Below are 19,882 nucleotides of genomic sequence, written 5' to 3'. Positions count from 1 at the left end.
TGAAAATAAAAATTTTAAATGATTAAAACCAACGGAGGAAAGAAAAAGAAAACACAAATTACCAGTATTAGCAATGCAAGCTGGAACATAACTACCGGCACAATAGACTTCAAAAAAATAATAAAACTACTCAAGACAAAATAGATAACCTGAATACACAGCTATATTAAAACACTAAATATGTAGTCAAAACATTCTGAAAAAACAGCTCCACACCCAGATGGTTTCATTAGTGAATTCCACTGAAGATATAAAGAAAAAATAACACCTATTCTACATAATCCCTTCCAGAAACCGCAAGATGAGGGAACATGTCCCAAATAATTTTATGAGACCTGCATTACCTTCAAAACAAAATGAGACAAAGAAAATTCTAGAAAAGAAAACTACAGACCAGTATCCCCTATGATACACACAAAAGTCCTAAAAAAAAAAAAAGCAAAAAGAATACAGCAATATGTACATATTAAAAAAATACATTATGAGCAAGTGAGGTTCATGTGAGGACTGCAAAAGTCTTGCAACACTAAAAAATCAATGTAACATATCATATTAACAGTATAAAGAATTAAAACCACATAATCACATCAATTGATGCATAAAATATTTGACAAAATTTTTCAAAATCCTTTAACTTAATAAAGGGCCTCTACAAAAAAACCTACAGCTAGCATTGTACTTAAGGGTTTGAGACTGAATACTCTTCTCCTAAGATCTGGAAAAAGAGAAGGGCCTCCTCTCTCATCACTTCTACTCAAGATCATACTAGAAGTTGCAGTCATTGAAATAAGGCAAGGATAAAAATGAAAGATGTGAAGTCTATACAGAAAGTCTCCAAAAATATCTACAATAAACCTCTCTGGATTAGTGCTTCCAGCAAAGGTAGAATGCAAGGTCAACCTACAAAAGCAAATCATATAGCTACGTACCAAAAAAAACCAAATCAAACCAGTTGCCATTAAGTCGATTCCAACTCAGAGCTACCCTATGGAACCGAGTAGAACTGCCCCATAAGGTTTTCAAGGAGCGACTGGCTGGTGGATTTGAACTGCGGACCTTTGGGTTAGCAGCCAAATGCTTTAACCACTGAGCCACCCCGGCCGCAGCTATGCGCCAACAGTGATCAAATAAAATTTGAAATTAGACAAACAAAACAAACAAGAAAAAGCAGACAAAAACTTAGCATTCAGATGCTGAAAACTACAAAACACTGGTGAAAAAAGTCAAAGAAATCCTAAATAAATGGAGAGGCATATTGTTTTTATGGAGTGGATGATTCTATTCTGCTGAGATGTCAATTCTTCCAATTTAAGTTATAGATTCAAGGTAATCCCAAATGAAATGACTGCATGTTTTTTCGTAAATATCACGAAGCTCATACAGAAGGAGAAAACTGAAGGATTCATGCTACCTGATTTCATGATTTAATATAAATCTACAGTAATTGAGACAATGTAGTATTTGAAGAAGAAGGGACATGTAGACCAAAAAAAAGAACAGAAAGGCCAGAAATAAACTCACACAAATACAGTCAACCACTTTTGGACAAAGGTGTAAATGCTATTCAACGGGGAAAATACAGTCTTTTAAATAAATGATGCTGGAATTATTGGACTTTCTTTTACAAAAAAAAAGAACTTGAATACACCTCATAGTTTCTATGAAAATTACCAAAAAAACTAAGTTTAAGACATGAAACTATAAAACTTCTAAAAGAAAATAAATGAATCAATCTGTGTTACCTTGTGTTTGGAAGTTTCTAGACAGGACACCAAAAGCATAATCTATAACAGAAAATCAATAAATTGGACTTTATCATAATTCATGTTCAGGTTTAGCACGATTTCCCTGAAATCGTTATCAACAGACGCGTCACTACCGTCAAGTGGAGAAGGAAGTCCTGGTTCTCCACATAACTTCTGCTGACTCCCCAGGACCTGGAGACAAAGGCTGCTGCATTAATACTAGATGGGGCTGGGAGCTCTGGTGGTGCAGTGCTCAACAGCTCAGCTGCCGACCAAACCCCACAGGGCAGCTCTACTCTGTCCTATAGGGTCGCTCTAAGTTGGAATCGACTTCACGGCAGCAGGTAGGGGTGGGAAATCAAGTTCTACCTTGACACAGGCCACTCTGTACTTCCTCAGGTCCCAAGTCCCTAACTCATCTGCCTTCTTTTTCTACCTTTCAGAATCCTAAGTTTGTTATACACATGTATGTAAGTTGTTTTTTAAGTTAGGAGCCCTGGTGGTACAGTGGTTAAGAGCTTGGATTCAAGTCAGTAGTTTGAACCCACCGGCCACTCCATGGGAGAAAGATGTGGCGGTCTGCTTCCGTAAAGATTACAGCCTTAGAAAGCCTACGGGGCAGTTCTGCTTTGTCCAGTGGGGTTCCTATGAGTAAGAATCAACTCGACAGCAATGGGTTTTGGTTTGGTACATATATACATACATATGCACATACATATACATACATGTATGTGAAAATACATATTTATCTGTAGCCTGGAAAGAAGAGAGAGAAGCGCACTTACTTCATCTTGTCCTGGTGGTGTAATGGTTAAGAACTATGGCTGCTAACCAAAATGGCAGTTCGAATCCAACAGGCACTCCCTGGAAAATGTATGGGGCAGTTCTATGCTGTCCTATAGGGTCACTATGAGCCAGAATCAACTTGATGGCAACGAATTTGTTTTTTTTTTTGTCCCTGTTTAGTGCTTTTTAAATCTTATTAAAAACTTCCCTAAGCAGAGTCATGAACCTACTTTCCTGTATCATCTTCTAGAATATTTCCAACGTAGCTTTAATAATTAGTTCTTTAAGCCACTGAAAAAGATTTTTTGTTTTGGCCCATATGGATAGGTCAGGTTCCTTTGCCCACGGTTCTGCAGTACTCTGTCAATCAAAAGCCAATTGTCTATAAAGAGAACATTCTTCCTCAAACACTTTATTCTGTTTCATTGATCTATTTTTCCCACCCTCAGCACCATATTATTTGATTACTAAGAGTTTTACATGAAGCCTTGATATCCAGTAGAACAAGTCTTCCCAAATTGTTGTCTATGAATGAGAGATTTTTTTGGTATTACATTAAATCTATACTAATATATCCCCATCTTCTTTTAAATAGATGCTTCCTCTCTTTTGTCTTCATTAGGGTTGGTTAAAGTTTCATCCATTTTATTGCTTTTTATTCTAAGAAATAGTCTACCATTTCTATTTTCTAGTACGTTAATTTCTAATTTTTATTAAATGTTCCTGTTTTACTGACTATATTTTTGGTCTTGCTCTTGCTTAGTTCATCAATATAAACAAGAGACTACAAATTTACCTGTGTCCATTAATCTAGCTATATCCTAAGATTTCTAATACACAGTTACATTATGTTCTAAATATTGTGCAATTCTGGATTTGATTTTGTTTCTCATACATTGTCTAAAAGACAATTTTTTTCACATTTCCATGGGGACTTTCTTGTTTATCACTGATTGCTAGATTTATCAAACTAAGTTTGGAATATTTTTTATGATAATTGATTTCCAAGATTTATTAGAGTTTTCTTCTGAGACTAGTATGCTTTCATGATCTCACAGTTATTTCATGGGAACCTGAAACGCTTGTTCTTTGCTTTAAACATATACATGCACAAATGTATGGTTCAAGTTAATATAAATGTCATTTATATTATCAATAGGCCTTATTTAATGTCAAATGTACCTATTATTTCAGGAAAAGATGTGGCAATCTGCTTCCGTAAACATTTACAGCCCTGCTGGAAACCCTGTGGGGCAGTTCTACTCTGTCTTATAGGGTTGCTATAAGTCAGAATCAACTCGAAGGCAATGAGTTTTTGGTACTATTTATTACTATTTAATCAGATGAGATGTAGTACAACTTTTTAATTCTAATATATTTTAACTTCTTAGAGTTGAGGTATTCTTTGTTTAAGGAACACTGACATCAGGTTATTTGATGAGGTCATTCAAAAGGCTTATATACTTACTTTAAATAGTGCTCTTTAACTACAGTGTCGTCATTTAGCATATTCATTGCCTAAATTCAAACCTGATTAATAAAACAGGAAACCCTAAACTGTTTTATTTTTGACATAACTTTACCATTCTTTTACTACAATTTTTCTAGGTTATTTAGTTAGGTCTATCTTTTTTAACAATCAATGCAATTATTTACAGTTAGTGATTGGCAGACGTTTGATCAAAATTATGTCAATCTTTATATTACTGCTATGGGTTGAACTATGTCCCCCAAAAACATATGTTGAAGTCCTAACTGTCCATACCTAAGAATGTGACCTTGCTTGAAAACAGGGTCTTTGCAGATGTAATTAGTGAAATTCACATGAGGTCACACTGGAGTAGGTGGGCCCTAACCTAATCTGACTGGCGTGGAGAAGAGACACAGAGAAACACATAGGGAAGAACACATGAGCCAGTGGAGACAGAGGCTGGAGTGACGCATGTGTGAGCCAAGGACCACCTGGAGCCACCTAAGGCTGAATGAGGGAAGGAAGGATTCCTCCCCTAGGGCACTCAGAGAGAGTATGGCCCGCCCACACCTCAACTTCAGACTTCTAGCTTCCAGAATTGTGGCAGAATCAATTTCTGTTGTTTTAAGGCACCTAGTTTGTGGCTCTGTTACGGCAGTCCTAGGAAACTAATACAGTTATGCTGTCTGTTTATAGGGCTCCACAAAAAAAAAAAAAAATTTCAGTAAGTATGTTTTAACTTCCAATAACTAAAATGACTTCACTATTTTGTTCTAGGAATTATACTGAAAATTATTAACTTTTTAAAATTCCCGGAAATGTCTATTAGTTTAGGCAAAGGCCAAAAGGTACATGAGATGATGTTCAGTGTTGTCATCAGGGAAATCAAAACTACAACGATGAGTCGAAGAGTCAGACAATAACAAGTACTGGCAAGGACATGGAGAAATCAGAACACTGATACGCTGCTAGTAAGAATGCACAGTCAAGCCTGAGAAAGCCAGAATCTGTGTAAGGCACTAACCTGTCAGAGAAAGAAAACGCAAATATTTTCCACTAAACCAAGTGATACAAAAGTGGTAAGACTGCACCCTGTCACAGGCAGAAAACTTGAAAAACAAGGCAGTTCCACTGATAACCGGCTCTCACAGGTTCAACCGTAAAATGGTACAGTTAGCTTGAAAAATGGTCTGGCAGTTCCTCAAATGGATAAACAGAGTTACGTGACCCAGCAATTTCACTTGTAGGTATACACTCAACAGAAACAAAAACACATATCCATACAAAAACTTGCACATGAATGTATTAAAAAAAAAACAAAAACCAAACCTGTCGCCGTCAAGTCAATTCCAACAGCGTTATTCACAATAGCCAAAAGGTGGAATGCCACATGTCTATCAACTGATGAATGGATAAATAATAAACAAATGTATATATCCATGTAATAGAATATTATTTGGCCATAAAAAGGAATGAAGAACATGCTACAAGATGAACCTTGTGAACAGTATGCTACGTAAAAGAAGCCAGTCATAAAAGATCACATATCATATGATTCCATTTATATTTCATATTTTTACGTATTTCCAGAATAGGTAAATCTACAGAGTTAAGGCTGGGGGTAATGGGGGACTAAGGTGGGTGGGCGGTAATAGCTAAAGGATATAGGGTTTCTTTTTGAGGTAATGAAAATATTCTAAAATTGACTGTGCTGATGGTTGCACACATCTGTGAATATACTAAAAACCACTGAATTATACACTTCAAATGGATGAATTGTACAGTATGAGAATTCTATTAATAAAGCTCTTAAAAAAAAAATAAGAACTTTTCAATGTTGTTCCCCCCTAAGGTCTAACCACCCCATGTTTCCTTCTGCTACGCCCAGAAACTCACCTGGGTGGCTCTGGTTTGGAAATTTTTCCTCTGAGGACCAGGGGTCTTCTCCCTGCTCCAACTGAAAGATCACCTCGGGTTTGGTAAGGCAATACCCTGTAAACAAGGAACAACTGAGAATATATACATATATATATATATATATTTATATATATATATATATATACACACACACATATAGACCAGATCCATGGAGATTTTGGGTTTTGCAGGTGGAGAAAGATATAGCAGCAGAAGCAGCACAATAAAGGTACTGGCTTGAAGTTTTCAATGGGAAGGTAACAACAGAATCATTGCTTCTGTTGCTCTAAAGATTTCAATGACCTTAGACCTCTTAATCAAAAGCCCGAACAACATTAACCTCTATAAAGTGGTTCAAGTGTTTTAACAACTTAAAAAAAAGGAAATGCATTCTAGATGGAGTCACATGGTGAGGTCTGCTCACCCACTGAGACGAGGTGGCTGTAGTTCTCCAGCATCACGTCTCTGTACAGGGTCCTCTGAGCGGGGCCCATGTGCTGCCACTCCTCCTGGGTCAGCTCCACAGCCACGTCCTTGAATGACACTGAAGCCTGTAACAGCACATCTCTGATCAATCTGAGGAGTCCAGAATCAGGTGACATGGAAAATGCTTTTGGAAACTTGTATCATGTTTACTGCTGAAGTTTAAAACAAAATGTTATAAAGGATGCCTACTATGGCCCTGGAGTCCTGGTGGCACACTGGTTAAGAGCTTGGCTGCTAACCAAAAGGTCAACAGCCTGAATCCACTAGCTGCTCCTTGGAAACCCTATAGGACAGTTCTACTCTTTCCTGCAGGATTGCTATGAGTCAGAATCAACTCGACGGCAATGGGTCTTTTTTTTTTTTCTTATTATACCCCTAATTTTTTCTTAAACTTTGGAGTTACTCAATTATTTAAAGATGCTTTTAACATACCATAATTTATTTATTTATATTTATGAATTATAGATTTCCTTAAGATGAAAAATTAAATGTAAATAGTCTTCCTACGATCTTTCCCACATCCCAATATATTTCTTGGCATTCCCTACGATGCTCACATCCTTCTTGGAGATTACTTCTATAATGGAAGCCAAGAAAGACATACAGATAAACACCCGAAGTATTACACCTGATCAGATTTATAGATAAATAAACATATAAAGATGTACAGATCTTCTCGATCTCTAGAAGAGTTAGCTGAACAGGCAGTTGGAATCAAAAAGACCGGTGTAAGAGAACATCACCTACACTGAAATAAGAGCAACATATATAAGAGTAGGGACCAATTCACACGGCAGAAGCAGGGACAGATTTGATAACTACTTTCCTGGGCAGCTACACTGGTTAAATGCAGGTGCCCTAAAATGATAACTGGGAAACAAAAGACAAAACTGTGCTAGAAGTTTTAGTGAGACAGATCTCCTTGTGTTGCTACCTTTGCAACACAAAGCTGAAACTGTCCCTGAACTAGTAAACGCATGATTTCAAGAGTACAGATGGGAAAGACAGGATGAAGACAATCATTTAAGGGTCATCAGTAACTCAGGTGGTAACTGAAGACATCGGAGGCAATTAGACAGCTCCTTGGGCACATACAGGAGGAAGTAAACGTACGAAAGATCATTTGAGAGACCATACATATTAAAATATCAAAAAACAATCTCGAAAGTAAATCTGCAGCTCCAGTTTGGTAAATCTGTTAATATCAGAGGAACTGCATCTGCCCACGTGCCAACTTTGCCTTCCCATTGATCTGTATTTCTGTATTTTCTCTGAGCGGTTCTGAGCCATTTCTAGTTCCACTTTTCCATATTAATGGTAGACCCACCCATAATCCCTTATAATCGCCCTTGTAAAACAAGAGGTTTATTGAAAACTCACCTGAGATACACTCATTTTCTGCTCTCCTAGAAGAGGGTAGAAAACTGTGAAGCTTCAGCTAGGAAGGAAAGAGGAATGGGGTCAGGAGAGACCTGATCTGTCTTACAGCTGCTACACTGACAGCTTCAGGATCTCATCACAGCAGCGGGAGGAAAAGCCTTCCTATGGGAGGATTTCCCGTTAACCCTTGAGTAGAGGCTAAAAGTACCACACAGAAGTAGCACCACCAGAACACATGGATCTCAGACATGATCATGTGGACTTAACCTGGCATTTTCCATGGGCGAAGGTAAACTGTTTTCTACTGATGTATTAGCAACTTATATACCCTTCCAATTAAAGAAAAAAAAAAAAAACAGAGGGTAGGTTAAACAAATTTGGGTACACTGAAGATGAAACCCCCTACCTTCATTAAAACTAATGTTGAAAAACTACTCAGGCCGGACTGTTCATCAAGTTCCTATTAAGTTTGTCTTTACACCTTGAGTTACAGAAGCCACAAAACAGAAACTCTGAAATATAGATGAGGTACTTTATGTACTGACTGTATTTTTTACCTTTTTGTTCTAAATTGGTTGCAGTTTCCTCAAAACAACCTTTCGATAAGATACTTAGGAAATTCACCTGTGTCAGCGAAAAGCACTATGCTTTGTTCCTAACTCTGCCCTGGGGAACTCTATAGGTCATTCATCTGAAGCCCAATATTTCTCAGCTTCCAACATAGGAAACTCTTCCAGTGCTATCATTTTATCCTTCTATATACTCAGAAAAGAGGGAGCACCAGGATCTCTCCAAATGCCACATATGGTGATGGACGTGGTATGAGGGCAGCTCAGAAGCCAAAGAGAGAAGGAAGACAATGGGGGCTGCTTAGGATTTCATCATCTCTGGCGGATTCTGCCTTCCCTGGAGATCATGCCCTTACCACCTCTCCAGTGAAGTGGCTTTTCCTGTGTTGCCTGACAGTCACCCATCCCTCTTAACCTCAGGTCAACCTTCTGCAAGTTGGTCCAGTGTCCACTACCACACAATCTGTGCTGGTTTCTGAATGTAGTAACATCATCAAGTCAGACTCATACTATGCAAGGGGATCAAGAATGGCTTCTGCGTGGGGAAACTGGAACCCTTATCCATTGATGGCGGCAATGCAAAATGGTACAGCTGCTGTGGAAAACAAAGTGGCGGTTCCCCCAAAAAACTAAGAATAGAGCTACCATATGACCCAGCACTTCCACTCCTAGCTACATACCCAAAAGATCTGAAAGTAGAGACTCAAAAAGAGACTTGTACAGAATTGTTCACTACAGCACTATTCACAATAGCCAAAAGGTGGAAACAACCTAAATGCCCAGCAACAGATGAACCGATAAACGAAATGTGGTACATACGTACAATGGAACACTACTCAGTCAGTAGGGGTATTGAAGTCTTGATACATCTACGGTATGGATGGCAGTTTCAAGACATTATGCTGAGTGAAATAAACCAATCACAAAAGGACAAATATCGCATGACCTCGCTTACATACAAAGACAAGGAAAGGCAAATGTATAGGGACCAAAGTTTATTAGTGGTTTCCTGGGGTGGAAGGGAGGAGGAAAAGAGGGGTTAACGGTGATGGAAATACTGCATTGATTAAGAAGGGTAGGGCTGCACAGCTGATTATCACACTTGCTATCAACAAGTTGTATACCTGCAAAAAGTTGAATTGGCAAAAGTTGTGTGATAGCTATATTTACAACAATGACAAAAAAAGGGTAGCTGCTGAGGCTGCTTATGTACAACCAAATACATGAGAGTTGGTTCCTTGGTTTGGAGGTTTAGGGCTATGGGGTTTCATGGGACGTTCCAGTTAATTGGCCTAATGTTTCGTGCTTCTCTTTTACCTCCAAATTCACTGCATAGTGCCTGGGGTCTTAAAAGCTTGCAAGCAGCCATCCAAGGCACAACAACTGGTCTCTATTCACCTGCAGCAACACATGAAGCGGGGAGTCAGGACTAGGAGGAGCATATGGAAGGTGTGGCTAATTGCCTCCATGAACAACTGCCTCCTTTGCCATGAGACGAGAAGAACTGGATGGTGTCCAGCTACCATCACTCTACATTTTGATCAAAGATTCTGTAGAAGAACCTGATCAAAAGGGGGAAAGTGCTGCACAAAATTTCAAATTCTCATATATGCTAGACTTTCTGGAGCCACAGAGGGTAGATGAACCCAAGAAACTACTGCTCTGAGATAATCTTTAAACCTTAAACCAAAGTTATACCCTGAAGTCACCTTAAAGAGTGTAGCTTAAGGAGCAAAAAAGGTCTTCCTTCAACATTATGCTCTCTTAAGAACTATCTTTATGGGACCAAATCGAAAACAGCAACTCAAAAGATTAGATAGGAACCTTGAGGGGCAGTGAGTTTATGTTAACAAGGGAGGAACAACTCAGAAAAGGAGGGTGAGAATGGTTGTACAGCTCAGAGAATGTAATCAGTGTCACTGAATTGTACATGTAGAAATTGTTCAACTGATGTATGTTTTGCTGTGAATATTTTTAATAACAACAACACAATTAAATAAAATTTAGAGTAAAAACAGAATGTCTTCTGGTGAACCGAATCAGGACCTGCTCCTTCCTGGGTTCTTCTATCTCTGCTCTGTAGCTTTCATGAGGATTCTATGTCAAAAGGGTATTCTACCCGGTGGGAGCTCTGTCCCTGGGGCTCCCCATAAAAGAGCTGCTTTGTTCCACAGGGGCTGTGACTTGGACCCGGGAAACAAATTCATCTTATTTGAAACCTTCGTTTAAGACCCTGAACTCTTTTGGAATTCAGTCGAACTGTGCCATTCAGTAATGTAGCCCTCAGCCACATGAAACTACTGAGCCCCTAAAATGTAGCTAGGGCCACAAGCTGAAATAATATTTTAGATGTACTGACTTAAATAAAATACATCAGTAAAATTAACTTCACCCACTTTCCGGTGGTGAAAAATATTGACTATACTGTGACCGTGGACTGCCAGAAGAACAAACCTATCAGTCAGAAGAAGTACAATCAGACTGCTCCTTAGAAGCAAGGATGGCAAAACTTCCACTTGCTTACTTTGGTCATTAGGAAAGAAAAATCACTAGAAAGGGACGACATGTTTACTTAAAAAGAGGGTCAGCGAAGACAAGGGAAACCCTTCGTGAGAGTAACACAATAGCCACAAAAAAACGGACTCAAACATTCCAGCGGTCATAAACATGGCACAGGACAGGTCAACATTTCATTCTGTTATACATAAGGTCACCATGAGTCAGAGCTGACTCAACTGCAACTAACCACACGTCAAAAGCTGATAAATTACATTGGTGCTTTACATGACCTTTCAATCGGACAGCACTGCACTAGCGTATCAGAACGTGCCTTTGAGGACAGAGAGCCTGGACAGTGCAGGAAGATTCAAGAGCCTCAATCTGATCTCGCGGCTCTGGAGAAACCCCCAAAATCCCAGAATATATTTACCACATGGTGAGATTCTGTCCATATTCCCTTGACAATCATATCTCTGAGGATTTGGGCCAGGACACTCTGCTAGTGCTCTGAAAGTGGCAACTCTGGGGTTTAAACAGGTAGACTATTAAGAACAGCAGGAGACTGGAAGTGAAGCAAAACGGTATTTTCATTCTAGTTCCCTCACCCATTCTTTTGTGACCTGTGATATATAATTTTACCCTCTGGAACTTTTTTTTTTTTAATGGCAGGTTTATAACAAATAGGATTGCTGTGAGGATTAAATGAGATACCAACTGAAAGGAACAAAGTGTCTCTTAGTCGATAACGCTTACATTTACATGGTGATTACTGCAGGCACTTGACAAAATGTTTTATCATGTCAATTTATTTCTCAGAATAGCAGCAGTTACAATTAATATCCTCATTTGCAAACGAGTGGCCTCTTACCCAGGTTACTATCTAGCCCTTGCTTACAGGTGACAGAGCTGGAATTTACCTGGTCTCCAGAAAAAAAAAAAAAACATATTTCTTTTTTTTTTTCTGGCTCAGTTAACCACTTGGCTTATAACCAAAATATTGGAGGTTCAGCCCACCCAGAGGTACCTCGAAAGAAAGCCTTCGCAATCCACTTCTGAAAAGTTTGCCGCTGAAAACCCTGTGGAGCACGGTTCTACTCTGACACACATGGGGTTGCCATCAATTCGGAGTCCACTCCATCGCAACTGGTTTGTTTTTTGTTTACTTCTGGTCTCAAAACTCCCAGACCCCGCATATTCACTGCTCCCGGTTTAAGGCACATTCGCAGTCGGCCTTATAAATGCACAAGCCCCTCCCGACACCGGCATTGGCCTTTCTCCAATGCGGCTGCAGGCTGGGCAGGCACACCGTCCTGCACGCCCGGCCGCACCAAGCACCTTCTCCTGACGGCCTCGGTCCCACCAGCGCCTCCGGAGCCCAAAGGGCTCGGGAAGAGGGGTGAGCCGCCTGGGAGTTCCCGTGACCATCTCTCCCCGTCCCGCAGACACAGGTTTACCAGTACCAGCAGGTCACCAGCGCTCTCTCCCCAACCGTATAACCTGGGGTTCCGCGTAGACCGGAAGGCTTAGAGATCCCCTCCGGTTCAAGTCAGGCAACGTGGCCTGAGGCGGCGGATCCGGGTCTGCACATGCGCAGAAGAAACCCAGCAGTCCCGTTCCCAGAGTGCTGTGCGGCGAGCCAGGCGAGTTGAAGACTACATTTCCCGTGAGCCTCTGTTCCCGCGGGACAAGCTTTTTGAAGTGTTTGGCTTCCTTGTCCTTGTGTGCCCTCAATTAGTTTCTGGCTTCCTTAGGTTAGAAAAGGTAGGTGAGTGTAGGCCCTGACGCCTCTAGCCCAGTTTCTCCTTAAATGCCCAAGTTTTGGGCTAGACTTTAGGAGATAACAACGCACTGCAGTGTGTGGTTCTCAATGGCATCCTGGCTGGAGAAAACTGCAAAAAACAAGAGACATTAATTTTAGGGAAACGTGAACATGGACTGGAACTTAGAAACATTAAGGGAAATTACCATTACCGACTCAATGGCAATGGGTTGGGTTTTTTGTTAGTATGATAATATTTGGACAGTGTAGGAAATTTTTCTTCTATTTTAGAGCTACACACTAAAACATTTACAATTATGAAATTATGTACAGGTAGTCCCGAACTTACCAGGTATTAAGACAAACATGCACTTACCACCATGGGTTTGTTTCTTTTATTGGTACATATTATTTTTAGTAACATGCACTACATACAACGTTATCTGTACATTTATATGTCATGTTTCCAACCCTCAAAGACAAAGATCAGATTTTTAAAAATACTGATTAAAAAAAAAAAAAAAAGAGGCATTACACATGTCAGAACTGACTTATGGCAGAGTCACTGGAATGGAACCCTATCTTAAAGTCGGGAACTATGAGATGAATTCGAGATAGACAAACTGCACTTAGAACAGTCTGTTTTTTGTATCTTAGTGTTAGTAATGTACTACGTACATACAGTGTTGCAGTGTGTAGTTTGCTGATGTTATTCTCAGATGTTCAAAGATAGGATTTATAAAGATAATGATAGTAAAAGACAATAAAAATGAAAACTAGAAAAAGAGATATGTGACTTATGTCAGAACCAACAGTACAACAGAGACGTTGGAACAGAACTCCATTCTAAGTCAGTGACTACCTGTATTTTTAATGTAAAATAGTTTAACAAATCAGAGAAAGCAACTATGGAAAAATGTTAAAAATGATTAAATCTGTGTAATATGTGTATCTGATGCTAATTTTACTATTTTCTACTATTCTGAAGATTTGATTTTTTTTTTTAAATACACAATAAAAACCATAGGGTATGAAGGAGGACTGTTCTGTTTGTCCAGAAGTGTGCCTTTTAAACTCCAAGTTGCCCAGAAAAGTAAAAGTATATATAAATATATCAATAAGGCTGTAAAATGTAACAAATACTAGAAAATAGAGCCATGGTTAACCAGAAACAAAACAAAAGGCTGACATCTGTGACCACTAGTTTATCTCTTCAGGGAAAACAAAACAAGCTAGTTGTTTAAAATTACACAAGTAATATATGAAAATACATACTACTCAAAATAAGAAAATGGTTGTTATAGAAATCTTTCATTTCCTTGAGATGACCTTTCTTAAAATGTGTGCACACACCTGGTTTTGTTTTGTTCCGTTTTTACAGATTAGGACTAACTTTAGGTTAGTTAGGACACAATAACATCAATTGTTTTTATGTGGTATGAAAAGAAATTTCAAAGGATAGCAAGACTTCATCTCTTGTATTGGATATGTCATCAGGAGGAATCAGTTCCTGGAGAAGGACATCATGTTTCATAAAGTAGAGGGTCTGCAAAAAAAAAAGACCCTCAATGAGACAGATTGACACAGTGGCTGCAACAATGGGCTCAAACATAACGAGACTGTGAGGATGGTGCAGGACCAGGCAGTGTTTCTTTCTGTTGTACATAGGGTTGCTTTAAGTTGAAACTGACTTGATGGCGCCTAACAACAACAACAATAAAAACAAATTAGAAAATAAGTTTTGTTCTCTTGACACTGAAGAAAACTTTAATAAATACCTATTTCCTAGATAAGGAGTGTAAAATATTTTTGATAAAATTCCAATCAGAATGTAAAAAGGTTTTTAATGTGTGTAAAGATATGAGTCGGAATCGACTCAATGGCAATGGGTTTTTGGTTTTTTAAAAAGGTTTTTAATGTGTTTTCTTTTTGGAATTTTTATTTTTTGTTTGCTTATCTTTAGGACCTATTCCAAATTTCATTTGAATAAAAATGTGTGTCAATGATTTGAAGAAAATTAGAAATGCACAACCCTGCCTCCATGTTAACATGTATTGCTAAAATACTTTTTAAAATGGTCCTGATGCAGTAAGAGTGCAGGGCTAGGAATAAGAGAACGTCAGAATGTAGTGTGTGACAGATATGCCCTTTCTCAGTGGTGAAAAAGAGAAGTTTCAATAACCTCTTAGGACTAGAAGAAAGTAAAGACCTATACACAGTTTTCAAATAAAATAACTTTCAAGTTTTAAATGTTTCAAGGAACTTTTCTCATTTATTCAGGAAAACATACATTTTATTAAAAATCAAAAAACTAAATCTGTTGCCGTCTGAGTCGATTTTGACTCGCAGTGATGCTACAGGACAGAGTAGAACTGCCCCATAGGGTTTCCAAGGAGTGGCTGGTGGATCTGAACTGCTGGCCTTCTGGTTAGCTGCTAAATGCTTAACCGCTGCACCACCAGGGCTCATTTTTTTTAATGTTACGTTAAAAAAAAAAAAAAATCAGCTCCTTCCCCAGGAAAAGTTTGTCCCCCACCTGAGACCCACCTCAAGCCCTGTCCTAAAGTCTGGAGCCAGGCCTAGGAGTGCTGAAAGTGATGGGAGGAGCCTCAGACAGGGCATGCAGTGGGTGATTGGTATCTTCTGGGCTGGGTGCTGCCTGTGTACACACAATGGGCATGGGAGTAGATGGGCAAACAAAAGAAAGGGACCCTGGAGGTGGTGTGAAGCTCTCAAGGCAGCTCCCAAACTGCCTCTGCAACTTCCTGGGTGCCTCCCCCGAGCCCATTCTGTCGAGTCTGGGGGCATTGCACAGTCTTGGGGGGGACACTTTATTCTGCCTACAGTAACATCCAAGTGCGTGGCTAAATTTTTGTGTTTTATTCTCTTTATCGTGTTTCAAATTATATAGCTTTTAAGCAGTATGAAATGGTCTTTCTGAAGTATAGTCATACTTCACCAATGATGCTTACCTTGTGTGTGTTGCTGTAATAATTGAGGTTCCTTTTCTTAGCTTACCACATATGTTTTAAACAAAACTGTGAAGTAAGTGTATTACCATTTTATGTGAATTTCAATGTAGCTTCAACCTTTTGATGCTGTAACTGTTTCAGTAAGTGTTATTTCAAACTAATGGTAGAGAATTATTTGACCAAAAGAGCTGGTCTATGATGCCTTTTATCAAAAACGTAAATGCACAGAGGAATACCAGACATTAGTGTGAGTAGATACATTCAAGTCTGGCAGTGACAAACCAAATGTATCACTTGAAAGATAGTGAAAGCAGGTTATGCAGATGGAGGCATACCTAACGCACGGCAGGCACAGCCACTGAGCAGTCTCTGTTAAGCCTGCATGGCCCAACATCCTTCCTCAACCACAACAGACACAGAGGCTTAGCGAGGTGGAGCCAGAGGGGTCACCTGCCCCTGGGCACAAGTTCAAGGGGTGCCAGAAGGGGCACAGAATGACATTCAAAGGTGCCGCAAATATGAACAGTGCCTGACCCAGGCAGCTGGACAAGAGGGGAAGATGTTTCTGCTGACACATCATGGCTATCAACATCTATTCATCTTGAAATTGGGTGGGGGGGTGCACAACTTACCGATTGCCGGTGGGGGCTCCTTACCCTCACTAAACCCCTGCAAGGTGTGCAGTTTCAGTGCTTGTCACAGGCACTATTTTCCATAGATAAGCCTCTGTATACAGGTAACAGATTTTCACTGGGGGACCTTTGGATATAGAATTACAGCATTTGTTTGTCAGGAGTCAGTTGCGTTGATGCCTTCCACCCAGACACTCAGGGGCAGCTATCAACCCCCTGCCTTGCTCAGCACATGAACCCCTACTGCAGCCAGATACCTGTGCCTACACCAATCACCCCTATAAATGAGAACTTGGACCACACACTTGGTGATCAATGACCTGGACACTTGAGCCGAATCCACACAAGAAAAGTAAATGGACTCCCAGGTTCACATACCTAGTAATGGCTCTAACCACCTGGTGACAGGATGTGAAAGCTTCAAAGACACCAATAATCAAACTAGCTCACATGACCACCCTATCTGGGCATATCAAAACAAGAAGCTAAGATACAGTGAACAAACATAAAATAAATAAATATAATAACTGATTGATGGCTTGGAGACAACAGTCAATATCAAATCACATAAAGAGGCAGACCATGATGGCTTCAACAAGCCACTACAACAAATAACCAAGAAACCTTCCAGAGGAAGATAACTTCTTGGAATTACCTAAGGTAGAATACAACAGATTAATATACAGAACTCTTCAAGAGATCAGGAAGGAGATCAGACAAAATGCAGAGCAAGCCAAGGAACAGATAAAACAACAGAAGAACTTAAGAAGGTTAGACAAGAGAATAATGACAAATTTAACAGGCTGCAAGAATCCATAGAGCAACAGCAAACAGAAATCCAAAAGATTAACAACAAAATTTCAGAATTAGACAAATCAATAGAAAGTCATAGGAGCAGAATTGAGGCAATGGAAGTCAGAATTAGTGAGAGTGGAAATAAAGCACTTGACACCAACTTATTTGAGGAAAAATCAGAAAAGAATTAAAAAAAATAAAGAAACCCTAAGAATTACACTGTATGTTTTTGGGTATCAAGAGGCAATAACCTACGAGTGACTGGAGTACTAGAACCGGGGAGGGGGAGCGGGAGAAATAACAAAGAAAATACAGAGGGCATTGCTGAAGATTTGTTGGCAGGACATGTCTCTGATATCATGAAAGATTAGAAGACATCCACCCAACAAGCTCATCAAATTGCACACAAGGTAGATCCCAAAAGAAAGTCACCAAGACATATTATAATCAAACTTGCCAAAACAAAAGATAAAGAAAACATTTTAAGAGCAGCCAGGGATAATCGAAGAGTCATCTACAAAGAAGAGTCAATAAAACTAAGCTCTGACTACTTCGCAGAAACCAGGCAGGCAAGAAGGCAATGGAATGACGTATATAAAGCCTTGAAAGAAAAAAATAGCCAGCCAAGAATTATATATCCAGCAAAACCGTCTCAAATATGATGGCGAAATTAGGGAATTACCAGATAAACAGAAGATTAGGGAATTTTAAAAACCAAATCAAAACTACGAAAAATACTAACAGGAATCCTCCAGTTAGAAAATCAATAACATCAGATAACAACCCAAGATTAGAACACAGGACAGAGGAACCAGATATCAACCCAGATAGGGAAGTCACAAAAATAAATCAAAGCTAAAACACTGAAAATAAGGAAACAAAGACATCAATATGTAAAAGATGACAATATTAAAACAAAAAAGCGGGACTAAACAATGTAGTCATAGATCTTTCATATGGAGAGCAAGTCAAGGCGATATCGAGAAATAAAAGATTGGTTAAACTTAGAAAAATAGAGGTAAATATTAAGGTAACCACGAAGGAAACTAACAATCTTACACATCACAATAAAAAAACAAAGACTCAAAAAAAAAAAAGACTCAGCAAATACAAAATCAACAATGAAAAAGATGAAAAGAAAATAAATAAAGAAAAATTACTTGGCACAGAAAATTAAATGGAACAAAGAAACTGTCAACAACACACACGCAAAAAAAAAAAATCAAAATGACATCACTAAACTCATAAAAAAAAATTTTTTTTAAACTCATAAAAAAAAATTTTCTTAAAACTCATACCTACCAATAATTACGCTGAATGTAAATGGACTAAAAGCACCAATAAAGAGAAATGGAGTGGCAGAAGGGATAAAAAACATGATCCGTCTATATGCTGCCTACAAGAGACACACATTAGACTTAAAGACACAAAACAAACTAAAACTCAAAGAAAGAAAAAAAAATACATCAACAATCAAAAAAGAGCAGTAGTGGCAATATTAATCTCTGACAAAATAGACTTAAAAAAAATCCACCACAAAGATAAGGAAGAACACTATATAATGATTAAAGGGTCAGTACACTAAAAAAAAAAAAATTTTTTTTTTTTTACACTAGGAGGACATAACCATAATAAATATTTATGTATCCAACAATAGGGCTCCAAAATACATAAATCCTAACAGCATTGGAAAGAGAAATAGACAGTTTCCTCAATTATAACAGGAGACTTCAACACACTACTTTCAATGAAGGACAGGACATCCAGAAGTTCAATAAAGATACAGAAGATCTAAATGCCACAGTCAACCAACTTGATCTCATAGACATACATAGAACACTCCACCCAACAGAAGCCAAGTATACTTTCTTTTCAAATGCACATGAAACATTCTCTAGAATAGACAAATATTAGGCCACAAAGCAAGCCTTAACAGAATCGAAAACGCTGAAATATTGCAAAGCATCTTTTCTGACCATAAAGCCATAAAAGTAGAAATCAATAACAGAAAAAGCAAGGAAAAAAAAAATCAAACACATAGAAACCGAACAACACCTTGCTCAAAAACTACTGGGCTATAGAAGAAATTAAGTCCGGAATAAAGACATCCACAGAATCAAATGAGAATGAAAACATTTTTTGGGACCCAGCAAAAGCCGTGCTCAGAGGTCAATTTATAGCAATAAATGCACACATCCAAAAAGAACAAAGGGCCCAAATCAAAAGATTAACCCTACAACTTGAACAAATAGAAAGAGAGCAGTAAAAGAAGCCCAAAGGCACCAGAAGAAAGGAAATAATAAAAATAAAAGCAGAAATAAATGAAACAGAGAATAGAAAAACAATTGAAAGAGTTAACAAGACCGAAAGCTGGTTCTTTGAATAGATCAAAAAAATCGATAAACCATTGGCCAAACTGACACACACACACAAAAAAAAAAAAAAAAAAAAAAAACGAGAGGAGGCAAAGAACCTGAATAAGATGAGATGGGCAATATCACAACAGACCCAAATGAAATCAAAAGAATCATAACAGAATACTATGAAAAACTGTATTCCAACAAATTTGAAAACCTAGAGGAAATGGACAAATTCTAGAAACACACTACCTACCTAAACTAATACAGAGGTAGAACTAGTAAATAAACCTATAACAAAAGAAGAGATTGAAAAGATAATTTAAAAACTCCCAACAACAACAACAACAAAAAACCCTGGCCCTGATGGCTTCACTGGAGAATTCTACCAAACTTTCAGAAAAGAGATAACACCACTACTACTAAAGGTATGTCAGAGCATAGAAAAGGATTGAATACTCCCAAACTCATTCTATGAAGCCAGCATAACCTATAGCGACCCTATAGGACAGAG

General features: G+C 38.6%; 1 protein-coding gene across 13 annotated transcripts in view; it reads right to left on the bottom strand.

The window, feature by feature from the left end:
* LOC135232423 (zinc finger protein 658B-like) overlaps positions 1-12,447 on the bottom strand; it is a 30,024-nt gene extending 17,577 nt beyond the window's left edge. Inside the window, exons 1-6 of one of the 13 annotated variants that reach the window (XM_064291097.1) lie at positions 11,878-12,447; positions 11,284-11,375; positions 7,786-7,843; positions 6,344-6,557; positions 5,899-5,994; positions 1,743-1,784 (exon numbers count right to left, since the gene is read on the bottom strand). In XM_064291097.1, coding sequence (XP_064147167.1) covers positions 1,743-1,784; positions 5,899-5,994; positions 6,344-6,521 — 316 coding nt within the window. In that variant the 5' untranslated portion in view covers positions 6,522-6,557; positions 7,786-7,843; positions 11,284-11,375; positions 11,878-12,447. Of the gene's footprint in view, positions 1-1,742; positions 1,785-5,898; positions 5,995-6,343; positions 6,558-7,785 lie in introns of those variants that run through there. The other 12 variants (XM_064291098.1, XM_064291096.1, XM_064291101.1 and 9 more) reach the window with 12 other exon arrangements.
* Positions 12,448-19,882: the final 7,435 nt, after the last annotated feature.

Source organism: Loxodonta africana, chromosome 9 (assembly GCF_030014295.1).
Source record: "Loxodonta africana isolate mLoxAfr1 chromosome 9, mLoxAfr1.hap2, whole genome shotgun sequence".
Lineage (NCBI taxonomy): Eukaryota > Metazoa > Chordata > Mammalia > Proboscidea > Elephantidae > Loxodonta > Loxodonta africana.
The sequence above is the reverse complement of the archived record's forward strand: the minus strand, read 5'-3'. Positions and strand labels throughout refer to the sequence as shown.